The following is an 18,288-nucleotide window of genomic DNA, read 5'->3' as shown; positions in this document are numbered from 1 at the left end:
TATTAAAGTAGTGTTGACTGCAGAGCACATGAGTCATATGTTTTAGAATCTGCATATATTCATTTTACATAGTTTTAAGAAAACAACAAAAAACTGTTTTTGAACAAATTGGCATCGAATCTTTAAATTTCTTCGATACAGATCAATAGTTTTTTGAAAACTTAACACCCTGTGACACTTCCAGTGCGAAAACTGCAAGCAGTACTCCATAACAAGTAACAAAACCCCAAACAGCAACCCATCTTTATCTTTCGTATGTTCGAAATCAACAGCCACGCGTCCTAAGTGGGCTGAAAAAAGCATCCACCTATAGAGCTTATATTGGGGAATTTGGCATCCATTTCGCTCGACACTTTTGGCGGCCTAAATAAGAAATTGTAGGCAATTATCGTTGTTTTTAACTTCTTGGTACGATAACCGAAAGTCGACAAGTCGCCTGGTATAATATTGGTTAGAGCTTCAATATATTCTGATATACATTAATGAATATGCTCAACCGCAGGCCATATGCCCTTACGTAAATCGTGCTCTATTTTCATCGATTTAGTTTCAAAAACAACACTGAAAAAAAAATGAAATAATGTTGAGCCCAAAAAACGACGCCACAGTTCGTTGCGTTTACGTACAGACTCTCAACGCATATCTAGTTTAAAGCAGTTTCCATATCCTGGCATCTGGTGTTACCATAGGTTAGTTAGCGTCAATTATTTTTTATTTGGGTTCGTTTCCAATCCATTTCACGCACAGCTCACAGCCCACCCGAACTGAAAATCTCGTTTCCTTCGCGCAGCACTGGAACTGCACTCATTCAACCACACCACAAGGAAAGGATATAATCGCAAAGGAAGTGAAGGTCGAGCTGCTTCTATGTAGTTCGAAAGTATCGAAGCCCGTTGCATTCGAGGTGGTCTATTTTTGACTCCCAAGACGGTAGAAGTTTGGCGTGCCCCTATAAATTGCGAATCGTCACTCCATTTCAGCACAGTTCGATCAGTTTCATTGCTTAGTGCACATCACTCATTCATTCCCGAAAAATGGCTTTCAAGGTTTGTACTAGCGACGGATTAACGAGTCTGATTCAGATTGATAATAATTGTTAATTTATTGTTTACAACAGTTTGTTACTTTCCTCGCCCTGGTGGCCGCTGCCCAAGCCGGAGTCATCTCCAGCCCAGCTCTGTCCTATGCTGCCGCCCCAGCTCTGTCCTACGCTGCCGCCCCAGCCCTTTCATATGCCGCCCCACTTGCCAAGACTGTCTCCTATGCCGCTCCTTTGGCCACCAAGACGCTCGTCGCTGCCCCTCTGGCCAAGACCGTCGTCGCCGATGAGTACGATCCAAACCCACAGTACTCTTTCTCCTACGGAATCTCCGATGCCCTGACCGGTGACCAGAAGGAACAGCAGGAATCCCGTCAAGGAGACAACGTCCAAGGATTCTACTCGCTGGTTGATGCTGATGGATTCAAGCGTACCGTTGAGTACACTGCCGATCCAATCCACGGATTCAACGCCGTCGTCCACCGTGAGCCTCTGGCCGTCAAGGCTGTTGCCCCAGTTGCCAAGGTTGTATCCGCTGCCCCAGTCGCCTATGCCGCTCCAGTTGCCAAGACCATCTCCTACGCTGCCCCAGCCGTGACCAAGACCATCGTGTCCCAGCCAGCTTATGCCAGCTATGCCGCTCCTCTGGCCACCAAGACCATCCTGTCGCAGCCAGCTTACGCTAGCTACGCTTCCCCAGCCCTGTACCACTAAGCAATCCGAAACTGTTATCGACTGTTGACTGTTAAACACCTGAATGACTGAATAACTTATTTAACGAATAAAAAATAACAATTCAAAACATTCGTCTATTGCGGTTTAGATCTTTGCGAGAATCTCAGTTTCCTATTTTTTTTTTATTGTGCTTATGCTGGGTTGTTCAGAACTGGCAATTGAAAATCGATAGCCATTTGTCATCGCACCTGTGTTCAATCTTATATTTTTCGTGATGTATTGAAATCTGATAGCCCCAGCTGCGATCCGTCTTTACCTGTCATAGTCAATCCAAAACCATGAACTCACCTTCATGATTCAACCTGTGACCTGATAAATATCTACAAACCAATCAATTCTATCTCACCGGACACCGCACTAGCGTGCGAATCTGTCTTTAGGTGAGCTGACATAGCCGAACAGGGGTCATTCTCAACCCCAGTCGCTGGGTACCAAGAATTCAAAAAGCGGTACGCTTCTGCCTTTGCCTGTGCCTCCACCCCGTGGCTAGCAACCGCATCGTCATCACGCATGAATGGCACTCTACCATCATAAGAAGAGATATAGCTATAAAAATAATCGTATCGGAGTGTCTCTCGTAAACGTAATGATCAAATGATACCTCAAGAAGGTCGTTCACTTTTTCGAACCGCCCCATCCGCCCCTAACCACTGGCTGCACGCCGCATCGCATCGCCGCGAGCACAGATTCCCTATTTAGCCATTACCCCACACGCGGCGGCTTGGTCCATGTCCGTCAGTATATTGTGCGCGAGCGATATCGCGTATGACCACTGACTGGTCGCTGCCCCGCTCGGTGTGTCACCGAGCCAGAAATGGGTGAACCTTTTACGACAGCGAATTCCACCAAGAGGTGGCCCAGTTATAGTTTTTGCACCTACGACTTACGAGTCCACTTTGTGCATTCTCTCTCTCTGTCCATATTCGTGTCTGGGACGGAAGAGTCAATCGATCGAGGAGAGCGTTGCGGTGTCGGTGCGCCGGCCGCGGTATGACCTTTCGCTTTCGGTACCTTCAAGCAAGTTGATTGTTCCTGCCTGCCGTGTCTCCACGACGACGCGACGTCCGCACGGATAAGCGGCCTTGATTGGTTGTGCTGTGCCTGAGAGAGCGACACTCGCAGGCAGAGATTGGTCTAGAGCAGAGAACCTGGAGGGCAGCATGTTGGCTTATTTGTTAAGAAGGGTTTAAGAATATACAATAACTAGATTCATGCGCCTGGTGTTTCGAGAACAAAAAACTTCATTAGTCAACCACGAGTGAATGAGTAAAAGAAATACAACAGGAACTGAGAAATAAAATTTAATCATTCGAACAGCATCTCCCATTTTCGTCCGCAACGGATACTACTCGAGCGCATTACAACCGAATTAATTGATTTTTGGGACATGGTTAGCATTTGAAGATTTCTAGTGATGTACAAAAAATCAAACCATATGGTTGAAAAGCAACCGAGTTACAAACGTTGCGGACGGCAATAGGGGAAACTCTTTTTTTTTTACAAATAGTTACCTCCGATTATTTTTACTCTGTCAACAGAGTCAACAGAGCTAATGTTAGGTAACTTTTGTTGCATAAAACAAAACCAATTTATTCACCAATTAGTGACAATTTCCCGCAATTTATCAAGAAACTGACCTGAACGCAATGTATTTAGATCAAGAAGTGTATTTGTCTGAAAATGCAGACAAACAATCAGAAGAAGAGACCACCAATGTCCCTGGTCCGTCCATATCTAAAGAGGATAGAGACAATATTGCATTCAATTTTATCTACAACAAATATGATTAGATATTCATTGTGAGCTTTTCAAACAGCGATTATTTATATCTTCCAGAAGCCAAACTGGAATCATGTCAACAGATGGCTTGTTGATATTTCATTATTGACAATCAATAAATTTTCAACAAAAAATATCATCAAAACCGGCTACTTCTCTAGATGAGCGGTAAATGATCTTTGTCCCATCCTGTTCCAGTCCAGTAATTGGGACAATTGCTTGTTGGGGATTGAGTTTATCCTGACATTTAGAAGAGAGGACAATGTTGTTGTCATTGACAAAGGTTCAGGTTTACAATCGCCGATGCAGAAAAAACTGCATTACATACTCTTGGTTTGCCAATGCTTAAAAAGGACTATATTAAGCTGTTACATATGGGGCAACTGTCTCCGGTTTCAGGTTCGTCGTCATCTACGACAAATCTCTTTCTCCGTCTTTCTCTACTGGCGAGTCAAACAGTCAAGCGTCGTAAAACCGGTGCAGAGCACTCTCTAATGTCAAGGTCGTTCTCTCCGTTGATTCACGATTATTATCCACTTGGACACCGTCCAACTGACACCCGGTCACTGGGGCGCCGTACTGAATGCGATCAGTTTGATCACGACAACGATCATCACTGCTGCCGCCATCATCATCATCATCATCATCAACGCCAGTGTCGTTGTTATGTTTTTATCGCGATCTTCGTCCTCATCTCTTCAAGTTCCATTTCGTATTGAGGTATCGTGCGGCGTGCGTTATCCAAATGCAAAGGCCAAGGTCACAACGCAGCTTGCGGGGCAACCACGAGGAATGTGGACGTTGCTGCTGTGCTTGCAAGTGCAACCCCCGAGACGGTTGCGCGGGAGGAAAACGATGAAGTGTTGTGCTGTTGTGCAACTCTCACTCAAAGCTACGAACTCGTGTGATCTCGTTTACGCTTACCCGGTTTAATTTTTTGCCACTAAAGTCAATTGTCGCTGCCGGATCGCGTTTCCATGTTGTGTTGTGAAACGCGGCTCTATGGTTCAACAAGTGGAGCAACGGCGGTGTTTGATTGGTGCAAGTGTAGTTGAGGATGATCTCGACTATTAAGCCGATATGATTTATAGGAATATGTACTACCTATAGTCGTGCATTGACAGAGCGGGATTCCAAAGATCTCTAGAATTTGTGCAAAAAGCATTGCTTTGATTTGAAAGCAGAGATTAAATTTAACGATTGTTGCATAAAAATATTATTTTGATACAAATCGTGCAACGCTAAATAGTTGATAAAAGATTGACTTTATATTTATAGTTAAGAAAAGGAGTCATCAATGATTATTTTGGGCAAAGTAAACGTGAAAAGCCTATCCCTTTAACTCACTTCTTACGTCTCATTTTTTCTTTTTTGATAGTATTTTGCATTTCGATCAAAGCAGGTCTTGATTTATGGTCACTATCAGGTTTCTTGGATTAAACGAAGAAATGTCAAATAATAATTTTCTTTATTTGGACGCACGTAAAAAAAAATTATGTTATTTATTATTATTAAGATTTCTAATACTTTTTTGCCAAAGCAGGCGCTGAATGATATGTATAAGAAAAAAATTATACATCGCATTAGCCACATACATTCCAAAACTTATACTTTTCATTAACTTATGAATGTTATTAGCTTTTTGATATGGGATCATTCATTAGGTGGCATAATTTTCGGTATTTTCGAATGGTTTTTTGCCACAACATATAAGGTTAGTTTTTTACGTGTGGTTTTCTATACCAAGCATGAGTGAATAACACATTTATATTATATTGTGTTATGGAGCTTAAAACACAACTCATACTGTTAGAATTCAGTAAGAAAATAATTTCCATAACTCAATTATATCACGGGTTGTTATTGAAAAATGGCCAACAATCATTCAACCGAAAGCCATTAGACCGAATGCCACTTGACCGAATGCTACTTGGTCGAATAAACAGTTGGGCCAAAGCCATCTAGCCAAATCCCATGTGGCCGAATATATTTTTTTTTATTATAGACTCTTTAAAATTTTATTCGAGTCTTGTGGCCGAATAGAATGTTTAGCCAAAACGGTTCTTATGACAAAAACAGATTCACCGAAAGCGACATACTGCCGAAAGGGATATACAGCCGAAATGATCATTTGGCCGAAAATGATGTTTGGCTGAAATGGTAGTTTGACAGAAAGGGCCTGTTCAGACCTGTAATAGAAATCATCTTTTCTTGTAGCAGGCCGCAGTGCACAGCTCGAAAAATAACGTTATTCTAATTCTAATTCTTCTGAACTGACAAATTCTGACCAGTCTTCGGCATGGTATATTAAATATTGGATATTAGTTCCAAATTATTCTTTGTAAAATGGTTCAAATTGATACTGCTATTGTTTCACTTGTTACATGAGACTCAATCTCCACATATAAGTCCTCGATGTTATTTTTGTTTTATTCTTGATACATATTCTTGTCTAAGCGTCATAACACTTTGCTAGATGGATCTACTGTTCCTTTCGATGACGGTAACAATTCCCCCTTCCATAACACTGGTTCAGAATTATGGTCAGATTTACTCTCCAGCTCCATCACTGCAAGCATGACAACCCCATGTCGATATACACCTTTAGAAGTTCTTACGTATACTTGTCGTACTCTTCCGTCTACGCCTCGTATGACTTTCTCCACTATGCCTTGAATCCAGGTCCTCCGGTTGTTTCCGTCAATTATGCAGACAAGTTCTCCTTCATTAACTGACTCTTGTTCTGGGAACCATTTGGCCTGGTGATTGGTGGTTGATTTATTCCTTCAGCCACCTCTACCACAGCATGTCTGCTAACCTCTGTGACTGTTTGTAGTTATCTCGCAACGCTTCTGCGGAACTTGTATGTACGTTGGCCTCTGAACGCTGTCCTGCAGCTAGTCCACGAATGAAATGGTTTGGTGTAAGGGCTTCAGCATCAGCGAACTCTTGTGGTATATACGTGAGAGGCCAATAGTTTACCATATCCTCCTATATTCTGATAGTACAGTAAGAAAATCGTTCAATCTACCACCATCATGGGGGGCCTTCATTGCTACTTTGGCTGACCTCAGCCTCTCCCATACTCCTTGAGCCTCTCCCATACTCCTCCCATGTGGGGGGGGGGGGTGGTTAATGACGGATTGAAGTTCTATCGGGTAATTTCATCAGTGAATATGTCGCTCAATCACTCGTAGCTGTTGGGAACACTTCTGACTAACTGTCTTAAAATTTGTCCCATTGTTGAAAAATAATTCCAATAGAGCACCTCGTCTACAAACAAATCGCCTGATGGTCATAATACAGGATTGGGTGTTCAAGCTGTGTGCAACTTCCATATGGACCGCCCTGGTAACGAGACACGTAAACTGGCAAACCCATCGCATCTCCGCTCGACCATAAGTGACAACAACTGGACCAAAGTAATCGATCTCTACGTAGCTAAATGGACGTAACTGGGGAACTGGAACGTAAATTCTTGGAACTGCCGAATTTCTGAACCACGTACCCACTTTGTCAGTACATCAGCTATGTTGTTTTTCGTTTTTCGTTCCATTCGTGCGGATGGGTGAGGCTCAGAATTTCACCAATGCGATATGCAACAAACTGTTATGGTCTGAGCGAATCCACGAAAGCACAGCCGTAGAGTTCGTGTATGACCTTCTTTATTTGACCTGAATGGTTGTCTTTCACAGCAGCAGACAATCTTGCTCCGAGTACTGCGGCTAGAAGCTCAATTCAAGGGATGGACATGTGCTGTAATAGGGCCACCTTATTTTGTGCAGCAACTAGCGCAACTTTCGGTTGCTTGTTAACGATGACTCGGAAGTACGCGACGCAACCATATGCGTCTTCACTCGCATCTGAAAATATGTGGCGTTCGAGTGATTGGTAATCGGATTACATACAAAAATCACATCGAGGGATCCTCATAGCCTGAACTTGTGGTAGAAGTGCTGTACATCTGTACCAGTTCTTAACAGTAACTTCGTCAATCGTAACGTCTCATGCACATCAATTTATCCATTTCCTGATCCAATTCCTGAAAACTGCGAACAATGCCCAAAGGCCAAGAGGATCGAAGAAGTTCATCACGATACTTAGCTAGATTCGTGTGGTTTGCAGTTTTTTTCCCCATCAAGTTAGGTTGGAGATCGTCACGCAATGAGATGCTAAATTCAAAATCATCAGCCACAGTATATCAAGACATGCCCAAGATTCTCTCCGTATAACTGAACTTGTCGCTGTTGAAATGGATGATTCCCGTGTTCGGTTCTGCGTCGAAATGTTGAAGAAAATCAGTATTATTTGACATCCAGCTACGAATCGTGAACCCTACCTTGGAATGGATGAACGCGACCTGCTTGGCGCGTTCGATAGCGTTATGTACAGTGAACATTGAATCCAGGTAGTCATTCACTGTACATAGTGTTTTCTGACTATATCGTCGACTGCATCTGGAAGCTTACCAGCGAACTCCTTGGCGTTCCGATTTTTTTAATATATTGTGCAGAGCACGGTGAGCTGCAACATCCATATCGAATCCTGCAATATCCTGCCGAAAGTGGCAACATCCATATCGTTGGCGGTCCAGATGCGCTTGGCCGGTACAATAATCTCTGTGTTGACTTATCTCCCGTGCGGATTCGTAGCTGGTGATACATTTCTGCAGTGTCACCACCGAAGGCAATCGGGCGTTCGCGGAAGGGACATAATACAGATGGTTGGCTGGACAGGAGATCAGGTCCTTTGAGCATCTCGGAATTAAGTGAATTTCCGTGCATGGAGGCCGTTGCGTCCCATACAAGCCTAACCTTCCCTGGCTTTTTGGGATTTATTACCACATTCAATGGAAGATACCACACTTTATCAGCTTCCGCATTCATCAGTTCCTTTTGAGTGACAATATGAGCACAACCTTTCCGTTGGTAGTCTTCGTTTTGATTCACTACATTCTGTTGTGGCTCAGGATGTCTTTTCAATATTTGTTCCAGACTCTTTATGCGTTTCAAAGCCATCGGAAAGCTATTGGGCAGTTGTGGATCATCAGTCCTCCACAAAAGACCTGTTTCAAATTTATCACCCACACACTTAGTCGTATCTCCCAATAAGGATCTGGCCCGTCTGTCTTCCGACGATTCTGGTAAAGCTTCAACATCTATACCGGACTCCTCCAACGTAAAGTGCTTACGAAGAAGTTCTTGTAGATCTATGTCTGCTATATTACCAGCTACATGATGGCCAGTGAACTCGGTTGCCGCATCCTCGTTTCCTTGAGGGCCATATATTGTCTAACTACGCTTTGAACGAGCTGTAGTTGCCACGACCATTTTGACCAAAAAGCATTTTCGACCAAATAACATATTCGGTCAAATTGTAATTGCTGCCAAACTACCATTCCGGCATTTTCGGCCAAACAACTTTTCCAGCCAAATGAACTGTTCGGCTAAACGATATTTTCGACCGTATGACTTTCGGTCAGATGGATTGGGGGCGAATAATTTGTCCTGACAATTGGCATATTAGACTTTCAACCAAACTTTATTTCTGAAGTGGTGCATTATTGAAGCACTATTTTCGAATCAGCTTTAACCAATGGTACAACACACGGATTGCAAAACAAATCCATTTCAACAGCTTGTCGACCCTTTCAGTTTCCTACTGATTTGACTATAATAAATCTAAACTTCAATAGTGACTAGAGATTGATTTTATATAAAATGTTCCAATAAAGCTTATCAATTTGATTTAATAAGAACAACATTTCGTGAGGCTTCGACTTCAAAAGGGTAGGAAATATGTATTTTTTTTTTGAATGTATGTTTAGTATCTACTGACGTTCCATTATTCACAAAAAACACACCGACGCTGATATTACCTGGATAGTGAGAAACGACATTCCTTATGTTTCACTTTTCATATTTAATTTCGCACTGTGTGACATCTAAAACGTGAGAAGAGGGGAAGAAGAAGTCAGTGTAGAGAAGCGACTACTCATTTCCCCCTCACACTTCTCAATTCTACGGTGGTATAGTTTTGGACTAAACAAAAAAGTGAATGGACTTCCAGATAAACTGAGTGAAGTCTTATCATCCCGGAAGAACATTTTAGTACAATTAGTAGCATCTTCTCATAAATAACCAATAGCTTTTTTTGAAATTGGCGTTATTGATTCTGGAGGAAAAAAAAATAGATTGCGATCGATCTGGTAGTAACGTTACGCCTATTTGAAGAAAGTTCCTAGAATTATTTTATTTATGAGACCTCGATATCATGGATGTCCTATTGATCATTGGTCTTGGCTCAATTAACGACTACTAGTCTATACAGCAGTGATTGAGTTCCACAAGGAGCAACTTTCTTTAGTAGTCTTGTCTTTGCAGAATTCACTTTAAACGATTAACTCGTATCAAAATTCATTAGAAAAAAAATGCAGGGAAAAGCGCTATGCTGCTATGTTTGAGCGATTATGTGTCAAAAAGTCGAAGGTTAAAAGGTCGAAGGACAAAACATCGAAAGGACAAAAGGTCGGAAGAACAAAAGGTCGAAGGAAAAGAGGGTCGAGAAAATGACAGAAATTTAATGGAAAAGGAAGTAGAAAAAAAATAACTGGGTCAAAAGGTCGAAAGGACGAAAGATCAAAGAGATAAAAGGTCGACAGTAAACAGTCGTACAGGCAGAGATTGGTGGTTTTATTTTATTAATCATTAAATTCATTAAAAATTACAAAAGAATATAAAAGTACCCCGTCTAAAGGCAGTCTGGGCGTTAGAGAGTTAATAGTTGGCTTCATTGAATGAAACAATAGTAAGGGTAAATAAATCCTAACAACACTTTGATGAAAATATTGACTGAGCAAAGGGAACATTCTAGAAAAACATATTAAAAATTATTATGCAAAAAAAGAGCAGCCTATGACGAACCGGGTTGACCAACTCAGCTCTACACATGGTGAAATTCTTCTGTGGGGACAAACATGCTTGACCGTTTGAATATGGGAACTTATGTACGAATCGAGTCGAATTTGAACTGCTGTAAACAACTTATCACAATTTGTTGTGCGCGGGCTGTTGGTACAAAACATTTGATGCTCATAACATTATGAAGTTTTTGGATAAGGTTTTACTAGCATAAAGATCGTTAGGCTGAAAAAGGCTTATAAGACGGAAACAATCTTTGAGGAATAACTACCTTTGAACCTTTATTGTCTTAAAGAATATTTTATCCTTGAAGTTATTGTACTCAAAAGTAGTTTATCACAAAATTTGTATTATATTGAAGACTACTTAATCATGAAGGCGGACCCTCAGCAGACTGCGTGGTTGGCGACGTGCAGTCATGGATCGAGCTGAATTGAGAAGACTTCTATGCATTGCACAGGCCGCTCCGGCTTTAGTCTGAAAATAAATGAAAATTCATCATGAAGGCTTTTGTTCAATTAAGCCCTGTATTCATTCACTCATGTGTCCTAAGCACCGAGGGGTACACAGGACTATCGTAAAAGATCTCCATGCTAAGCAGCTGCTCGCTTTAAATGATGAAATATGTGACCAATACGAACAGATGTTGCTATGAGCCCCTGGGCCTGCCTCTGCTGCGATGTCCTGCCGGACTCCAGTTCAGCGCTTGCTTGCAGATTCCTCTCCGCTCTTTCGTTATGTGTTTCAGTTGAAATCGGTTCTTGATCGCATCGTCAATGCAGCTCAGCATTCGAGATCCAGTCTGCGAGATCTCTGCTGAAACACATCAAATCTCACTGACGTATAACAACACAGATTTCACGTTAGGGTTAAATATTCAAAATTTCGTGTGTTGACTGAATCTTATTGAATCTCCAATCTCCATACATTTCATAATCTCGCAAAAGTAGCCCTTGTCTTCTTAGGGCATATTAGTCTCTACATATTCACATTTCAGTACATTAAAAGCTGGTTTCCTTAAAGGAATCCCACCTCGAGAATCTACTTGATTTGATAACCCTACACTCCTGTGCCTTTTACCATACAATAGGGTTCTCTAATGGGGCCCTCCTTAGCCGTGCGATGAGATTCGCGGCAACAATTCAGGACCGTGCTGAGGGTGGCAGGGATCGGTTCCCGGTCCGGTCTAAGAAATTTTCGGGTTGGAAATTCTCTCGACTTCCCTGGGCATAATAGTATCATTGTGTTAGCCTCTTGATATACAAATGCAAAAATGGAAACCTCGCAGTTAACAGCTGTGGAAGAGTTTAATGAACACTAAGATGCGAGGCGACAATATCACAGTGGGGGATGTAATGCCAATGAAGAGGAGGAAGAAGAAGAAAAAGGGTTTTCTAATGGGATTTCGTAGTAGAGGCCTTTTCGTCAACGTGATTTTGTAATGCTGAAAACTATTTCAATAAGACTTTTCTTCCTCGAATGTTTATATTGTCAAGTCATTTTCAAAATTAGGGCCATTACGTATATCAGAATTTCGGGCATAACGCCATTTGGCATAAGGTCTTTTGGCGTAAAGTCCATTTGGCATGATTTTGAGCTGCTACTCAAGAGTGGCTCATTTGGTATAATAGACATTTAACATAATTTAGAACTATGGAGCGAAGCTAAGCCGTTCCATTTTTAAAGGAGAGATTACATCCACTATTGCCCTAATCCGGTCAAGCACCTACTTTCAAAGAAGGGATCCCATCCACCATTGCTTTAATCGAAGCAAATGACTACTTTTGAAGTATGGGTCGCATCCACCATTGCATTGCCTTAATCCGAAAAAAATGACTACTTTTAAATAAGGGATCACTTCCACCCCTGGCTTACTCCGGGCAAATGCCTATTTTTAAAGTAGAAATCAAAGCTACTGTTGTCTCAATCCGGGCAAATGCCTACTGCTGAAGAAGGGATCCTTCTTCTTCTTTTTCTTATTGGCCTTACATCCCCACACTGGGACAGAGCCGCCTCGCCGCTTAGTGTTCATTAAGCACTTCCACAGTTATTAACTGCGAGGTTTCTAAGCCAGGTTACCATTTTTGCATTCGCATATCATGAGGCTAACACGATGATACTTTTATGCCCAAGGAAGTCGAGACAATTTTCAATCCGAAAATTGGCTAGACCGGCACCGGGAATCGAATCCAGCCACCCTCAGCATGGTCTTGCTTTGTAGTCTTATCACACGGCTAAGGAGGGCCCCACCATTGCCTTAATCCGAGCAAATGCCTACTTTTAAAGAAGGGATCACACTCACCATTGTCTTAGTGCAGGCAAGCACCTACCTTTAACGAAAGAATCATATCCACCACAGCGTTTATGGTTAGCTCCAACCTCCAAAAAATCAATTACATTTACCGTTACCTAACTCCGGATAAACGAAAACACATTATTTATTACTTATAACAGGACGAGCCGTGAATCCAAATGAGGGATAACCATTATCATCGCCTTATACCTGGCTAAGGTATGCTTTCTACAAAGGATTATGTTATTTGCTTTTCAATATTTTTATTAACCGATGTTATATTCACTATTCTGGTTTCTTTTCAGCACAACTCAGTCAAATAACAAAAAAAAGTGAACACAAAAATATTATGCCGAATGCCCGTTATGACAAATGATCCTTACTTTTGATCCTGTTCATAACGCCTAATGACCTTATGCCAAATGGGGTTATAGTAAATAACCGCTCTTTAGAATTTCTTCCCAAAGCTGCTTAATGCTTTTTATAGCAATAACCTTAAAAAAAGTTGTTCATTCATGAACAGCACATCTATTACCATTTTTTTTCAAAATGTTTGAGATGCTGGTAGACCATGCTATGGCTTTATTGACAAGATAAATCAATTAAACTGATCGTTTCAATATTTCTCCTTACTTTGAGCCACAAAGTGTTCAACCAGTTTTTTTCAGATTCAGGCATGGCAATTCAAAATTATAGTAATAAATCTTAGTAAATATTACCCTTTGTCTAACCACAGCGAAATCCAGAAGAAATTCATCCCACTCTTATCGTCGTCCTTCTATCTGATGTTAACTACGTTAATGGGTGCACGTGAGCGGTGAATTAATCCATATTTACCAACAACACAGTACCACCCATTACTGAGTGAACCACACATTGCGTCATTTTATTGGATCAATTTCCACAACAAAAGCCAATCATCTGGGAGACCCCGACTCTATGAGTCAAAATTGGCATTTTAGGTGGCGCGCGGAGAGTGATCGATTTAATTGGGTCGCCATGCTCTCCTTAGACCCGCGTAGAACATTCACGGCCGGAACAGTACCTTTTTTATTGGTGGAGCCCGCTGAGCAAACGGTGCGAAAGTAGGTGAAAAAGGAGTCACATGTGTGCCGGCTCAACTAACCGGCCTACACTCGGGGTATGGCCGGTACGCGTGGTTCGACTTCTTCGTCTTCGGCTTTGTGCTCCGAGACGTCTTTTCGCATTCAATTAAATAAGACCGAAAATCCTCGCTGATGCAAGATTTAAACGCAACGAGTGCGGTGTTGTTCATGTGACAGTTTCGTGTCCGTTGAGTGGTAAAATGTTCAATTGTTGAACGGATTTGAAGCCGAAGTTATTGAGCGGTAAAATGAGCCCACCACCGGATTGTCTACCTTTGAATCCTTCTTGCGCGCGGTAGGGTCGCTCGGTACCACCACGGACAGGGCGTAGACCGGCATGCATCGAAAACGACACATACCATGTAGGTACTCACTCAGTAATCCGACGCATGACTGGTTATACTTCAACTGTGTAAACCACTTTCTTGACCTTGCCGAACAACAAAGCCGGTGGAACGGAGGCGGTTTGGCTTCAGTGTAATTTGGTCGGTACAGACTTTCCTGCGCTTAACTGCGTGGAGTGTTTTGCTGCCGGGTTTTGCTCCTGAATTTTATTCGACCTTGACGTTGGGGATCGGGTGTTCGATCAACATGTTGAAATGATTTTTTTTATGATTTATGAATGATTAACAGAAGGACCATTCGTTATTGGTTTTTCATGTTTAAACACGATTGATTGATCCTTTTTTGGTGATCAACTGAATTCAAAAGAACAGTAGAGGATAAACTGTTGAATTTTTCGAAAGCTTGAAAAAAGGCAATAAGCATTTCCTAAAGCCTGACGATATTTTACATATCTGATCTGTAAAATAAACCAAAGAATCAGCCTATATATGAATAAATTATTATAATGCTTTGAATTTAGAGTTTTATTTAAAGATATATAAGAGTTAGTACATTGAAGTTTTGTGAAATTTCAATAACCTTTGAAAGTCGTAAAGCTGTAGAGAAGTTTGTTCACAAAGCTTCGTACTTTCTGTAAAATGTTCTGGAATATACATATTCTAGAAGTTTTTTGGATAAATGGTACATCACACAATTATTGAATTATAAATCGAATTATACTAAAAAATATAATTTAATAAGATGTAATCAGAAATGTTGTGTCTACAATTCGGACATCTAAATGACATATGACTCTTATCTATCTAGAAATGTCGCTGTTAAATCACATTTTTTTATATTCAACATTTTATGACCCACAAAATGCCATTTTCTGATCCGGTGGTCGTTAAAAAAATCTTTTGAAAACTGTTTCCACCAATTTGGATTAACTCCGCACCTTATGGTTCGTTATTGCCAATTGGATTCCGTTCAGCTCACCATCGTATCCAGGGCAACAGTTCCATTAACCATCTCACAGTCACAAATTAGTATGATTTCGAAAGAAAATAAAATCAAGCGCCAATTTCATCTACCAGCAAGCGAGCTTACGCTTTGTAAAATCACAACAACAAAAATGATAAACAGGTCCATCTGCTTTTCTTTTCTTTGAATTCGTTTGAATGATGAATGGAACAATGAGTTGGAGAACCGGAACAGTAACCCTATGAGGGACGTAAAGCCATCGACATACAAGAAGGCCTCCTCCCAGCCACGAGATCATAAACGGTGAGAAAAAAATGCGTTCGACTTTTCGCAGTGTCGTGGCTATAGTGCACTTTTAATAGTATTTCGCCATTACAAAGGGGAAAGTGATCTAAGAGTCATCAACATGTTGACACAACGTAACAGATTATGTACGGTTTTTCAATATGCAATAAGGCGGAATCAAATTTTATTATCTTCTTCTGTCAGTACCCCACCCCCCTCCAAATTTAAAAGCCAAATTAAGCCTTTAGGGGGACTTCGAATTTTTACCGAAAAAGTAATAAAATTTTGATGTTTCATAAAATTTCTTTAAGAAGCGTTTTTCTATTTTATATTTATTAATTTATTTTTTAATTCTAAATCCCTTCATTACCAAAAGTCCAGTGGGACAAAAGAAGAAATTATTATTTGTTGCGGACTAACTTAAGGTGTTTGAATCAGCTTTGCGCGTTCTTTTTTTTTGTACAAGCTTTCTGCAATGTTGTTGAATATGTGAAACTCGAAAAAAGTATAAAGCATGTAACTATGTTTACTTCATGAAAATCTCCCATTTCGACGGTTAAAGATTATATTTATTTGCAGCTGAAGTGTTGAAGGTCGAAAAAAATTCGTGAAAAGAATGAAAACCCTTAGAAAGAAGCCTATTTTACCAACTTCCCCTGTTTACCCCTACTAGGAATGCCATTTAATATAAAGTCGGTAAGGCTACCCGTGGCTTGTGATCGGGGAATAAGAAGAAGTCTCTCCGCCGCGCCGTGGTGCGTCGGTCGTGCCGATCTCGAGAAGACACACATATGGGGATTATGATCCGCTGGACGGGGCGGAAGGAGGAGACTCATTTTTGGCTTCCAGCAACAACAGTCGCACGGCAATGGAATAGCGCAGCGTGTCGTGGACATCGAATGATTCGTTTATTATGATCGCCCAACCTGAAGCCGAAAGCCGATACCTAGGAACGACAGCGATGCCGGTAATGCTGGTTTTGGTTCAGGTGAGCTTTTTGCAACAGGAGAGGCATTTTTGCAAGAATGCTGCGTCGCTGTTGTCGCCCCTCAAGTACATGTCTTGTGCCTGAAGTGACTTTTCAGAGGAGAGCCAATCAGGCCGGTATAAATTGGCCGCGACGAGCTGATTATGGCACAGTTCAATCCATTGTTTAGTGCTGTGAACAACTACTTCTTCCGATCATCAAACATGGCTTTTAAGGTGCGTTGAAGTGCCCTGACCTAGTCCAAAGTGGAACTCCTCTAGCGATACTTTGGTGTTTATCGTGAAGACTCTCGGTTTCATAACAAAGTGCTACAATGTGAGTTGTTTTTGTATTTTGCAGTTCCTGACCTTCTGCGCCCTGGTGGCCGTTGCCCGTGCTGGAGTTATCGCTCCAGCTGGCGTTGCTTACGCAGCTCCTCTTGCCAAGACTGTGGCTTATGCTGCTCCAGCTGCCCCACTTGCATATGCTGCCCCAGCTGCCCAAATTGCTTACGCTGCCCCAATTGCCAAGACCATCGTCGCTGCCCCGGTCGCCAAGACGCTCGTCGCTGCCCCACTGGCCAAGACGGTCGTCGCTGCTGACGAATACGACCCACATCCAGAGTACTCCTACAGCTACGGAATCTCCGATGCCCTGACTGGTGACCAGAAGTCCCAGCAGGAATCTCGCCATGGAGATGCCGTCCAGGGATCATACTCGCTGGTCGATGCTGATGGATTCAAGCGCACCGTTGATTACACCGCTGACCCCATCAACGGATTCAACGCCGTCGTCCACCGTGAGCCTCTGGCCGTCAAGGCTGTTGCCCCAGTTGCCAAGGTCGTTGCCGCTGCCCCAGTTGCCTATGCCGCCCCTGTGGCCAAGACCATCTCATACGCTGCTCCAGCTGTGACCAAGACCATCGTGTCCCAGCCAGCCGTGGCCTATGCTGCTCCAGCTTACGCCTACCACCACTAAACGATCAAGACTGTCAAGAAGTACAAGTAGCACCAGCCAAGGAACCCCATTTATGATTTTTCATTTGCATTTTGAAACCAAGGTGAGCTCAGCCCCGTTCTCGCCGACCTGTAAAAATTGAACACTGCAACTATTTATTTTTTCGTTTGAAATACATCAATCAATGAAACATAAAATCAATCAGCCGGACATCTAATTACCCATTTCCGAATGAGAGAAAAAAATATCCTCTAAAACCCACATATTTAAGCAACAAATTAGCATCAATCTGCTGACATGGGTCGACTGTGAAGGTCACGGCTAGAGGTGTAAGAATTTTGCACGCAGGACTTGAGTGGCAAGCTGCCGGTTGACAGCGCGGCCACGAACCGAGGCGAACCTGATTGGTTGTTGCAAATTGGTTGCTTCTGCGCAAGTGAAAGGGATCTCGTGCTCGCCTCGCGCGCTGTGATATTGACCATCCATGCGGTGGGCCAAAACTGGCACCATCAGTCAGTGTCTCGTTTGGTGGGTAGGTTTGGTCGGGTTTTGGGACTCATTTGTCAAAGCGATAAAATCATCCACTTGGTGCTTTTGCCAGATGTTTTCGGACGTAATCGGTTGATAAACTGTGGGTGATTTTTTTCTCCATGAAATTTGGCTGGTTTTTGTTAAATATTTGGGGGTTAAGTGAGTAGCAATATGTTTGCGCATATCGTTAGAACATTGAATTTTATTATTGAACAAATTCTTTGGAATTGCCATTGTTTCCGTGAGTTCGTTTTTATGAGGTGTGGCGATGAGAGAAAATTGTTAATTTATTGTGTGCACACGCTTATTGATGATTGTTAAATATCCAGTAGTGAAGAGAACAGTTTGATTACATTAAAATTATTGTC

At 42.0% G+C, this 18,288-nt stretch overlaps 2 protein-coding genes across 5 annotated transcripts in view; one reads left to right on the top strand and one right to left on the bottom strand.

Moving 5' to 3' along the window:
* Positions 1-18,288, bottom strand: part of LOC134222808 (papilin) — a 386,402-nt gene that overhangs the window by 243,246 nt on the left and 124,868 nt on the right. The gene's annotated exons all lie outside the window — the stretch shown is intronic.
* Positions 892-17,590, top strand: LOC134206032 (cuticle protein-like). The gene is made up of 4 exons (XM_062681717.1): positions 892-1,046; positions 1,118-1,752; positions 16,623-16,668; positions 16,793-17,590. Exons 1-4 carry the CDS (start codon positions 1,035-1,037, stop codon positions 17,408-17,410), a joined length of 1,311 nt encoding a protein of 436 aa, XP_062537701.1. The 5' UTR covers positions 892-1,034; the 3' UTR covers positions 17,411-17,590.

This window comes from Armigeres subalbatus, chromosome 1 (assembly GCF_024139115.2).
Source record: "Armigeres subalbatus isolate Guangzhou_Male chromosome 1, GZ_Asu_2, whole genome shotgun sequence".
NCBI lineage: Eukaryota > Metazoa > Arthropoda > Insecta > Diptera > Culicidae > Armigeres > Armigeres subalbatus.
The sequence above is the reverse complement of the archived record's forward strand: the minus strand, read 5'-3'. Positions and strand labels throughout refer to the sequence as shown.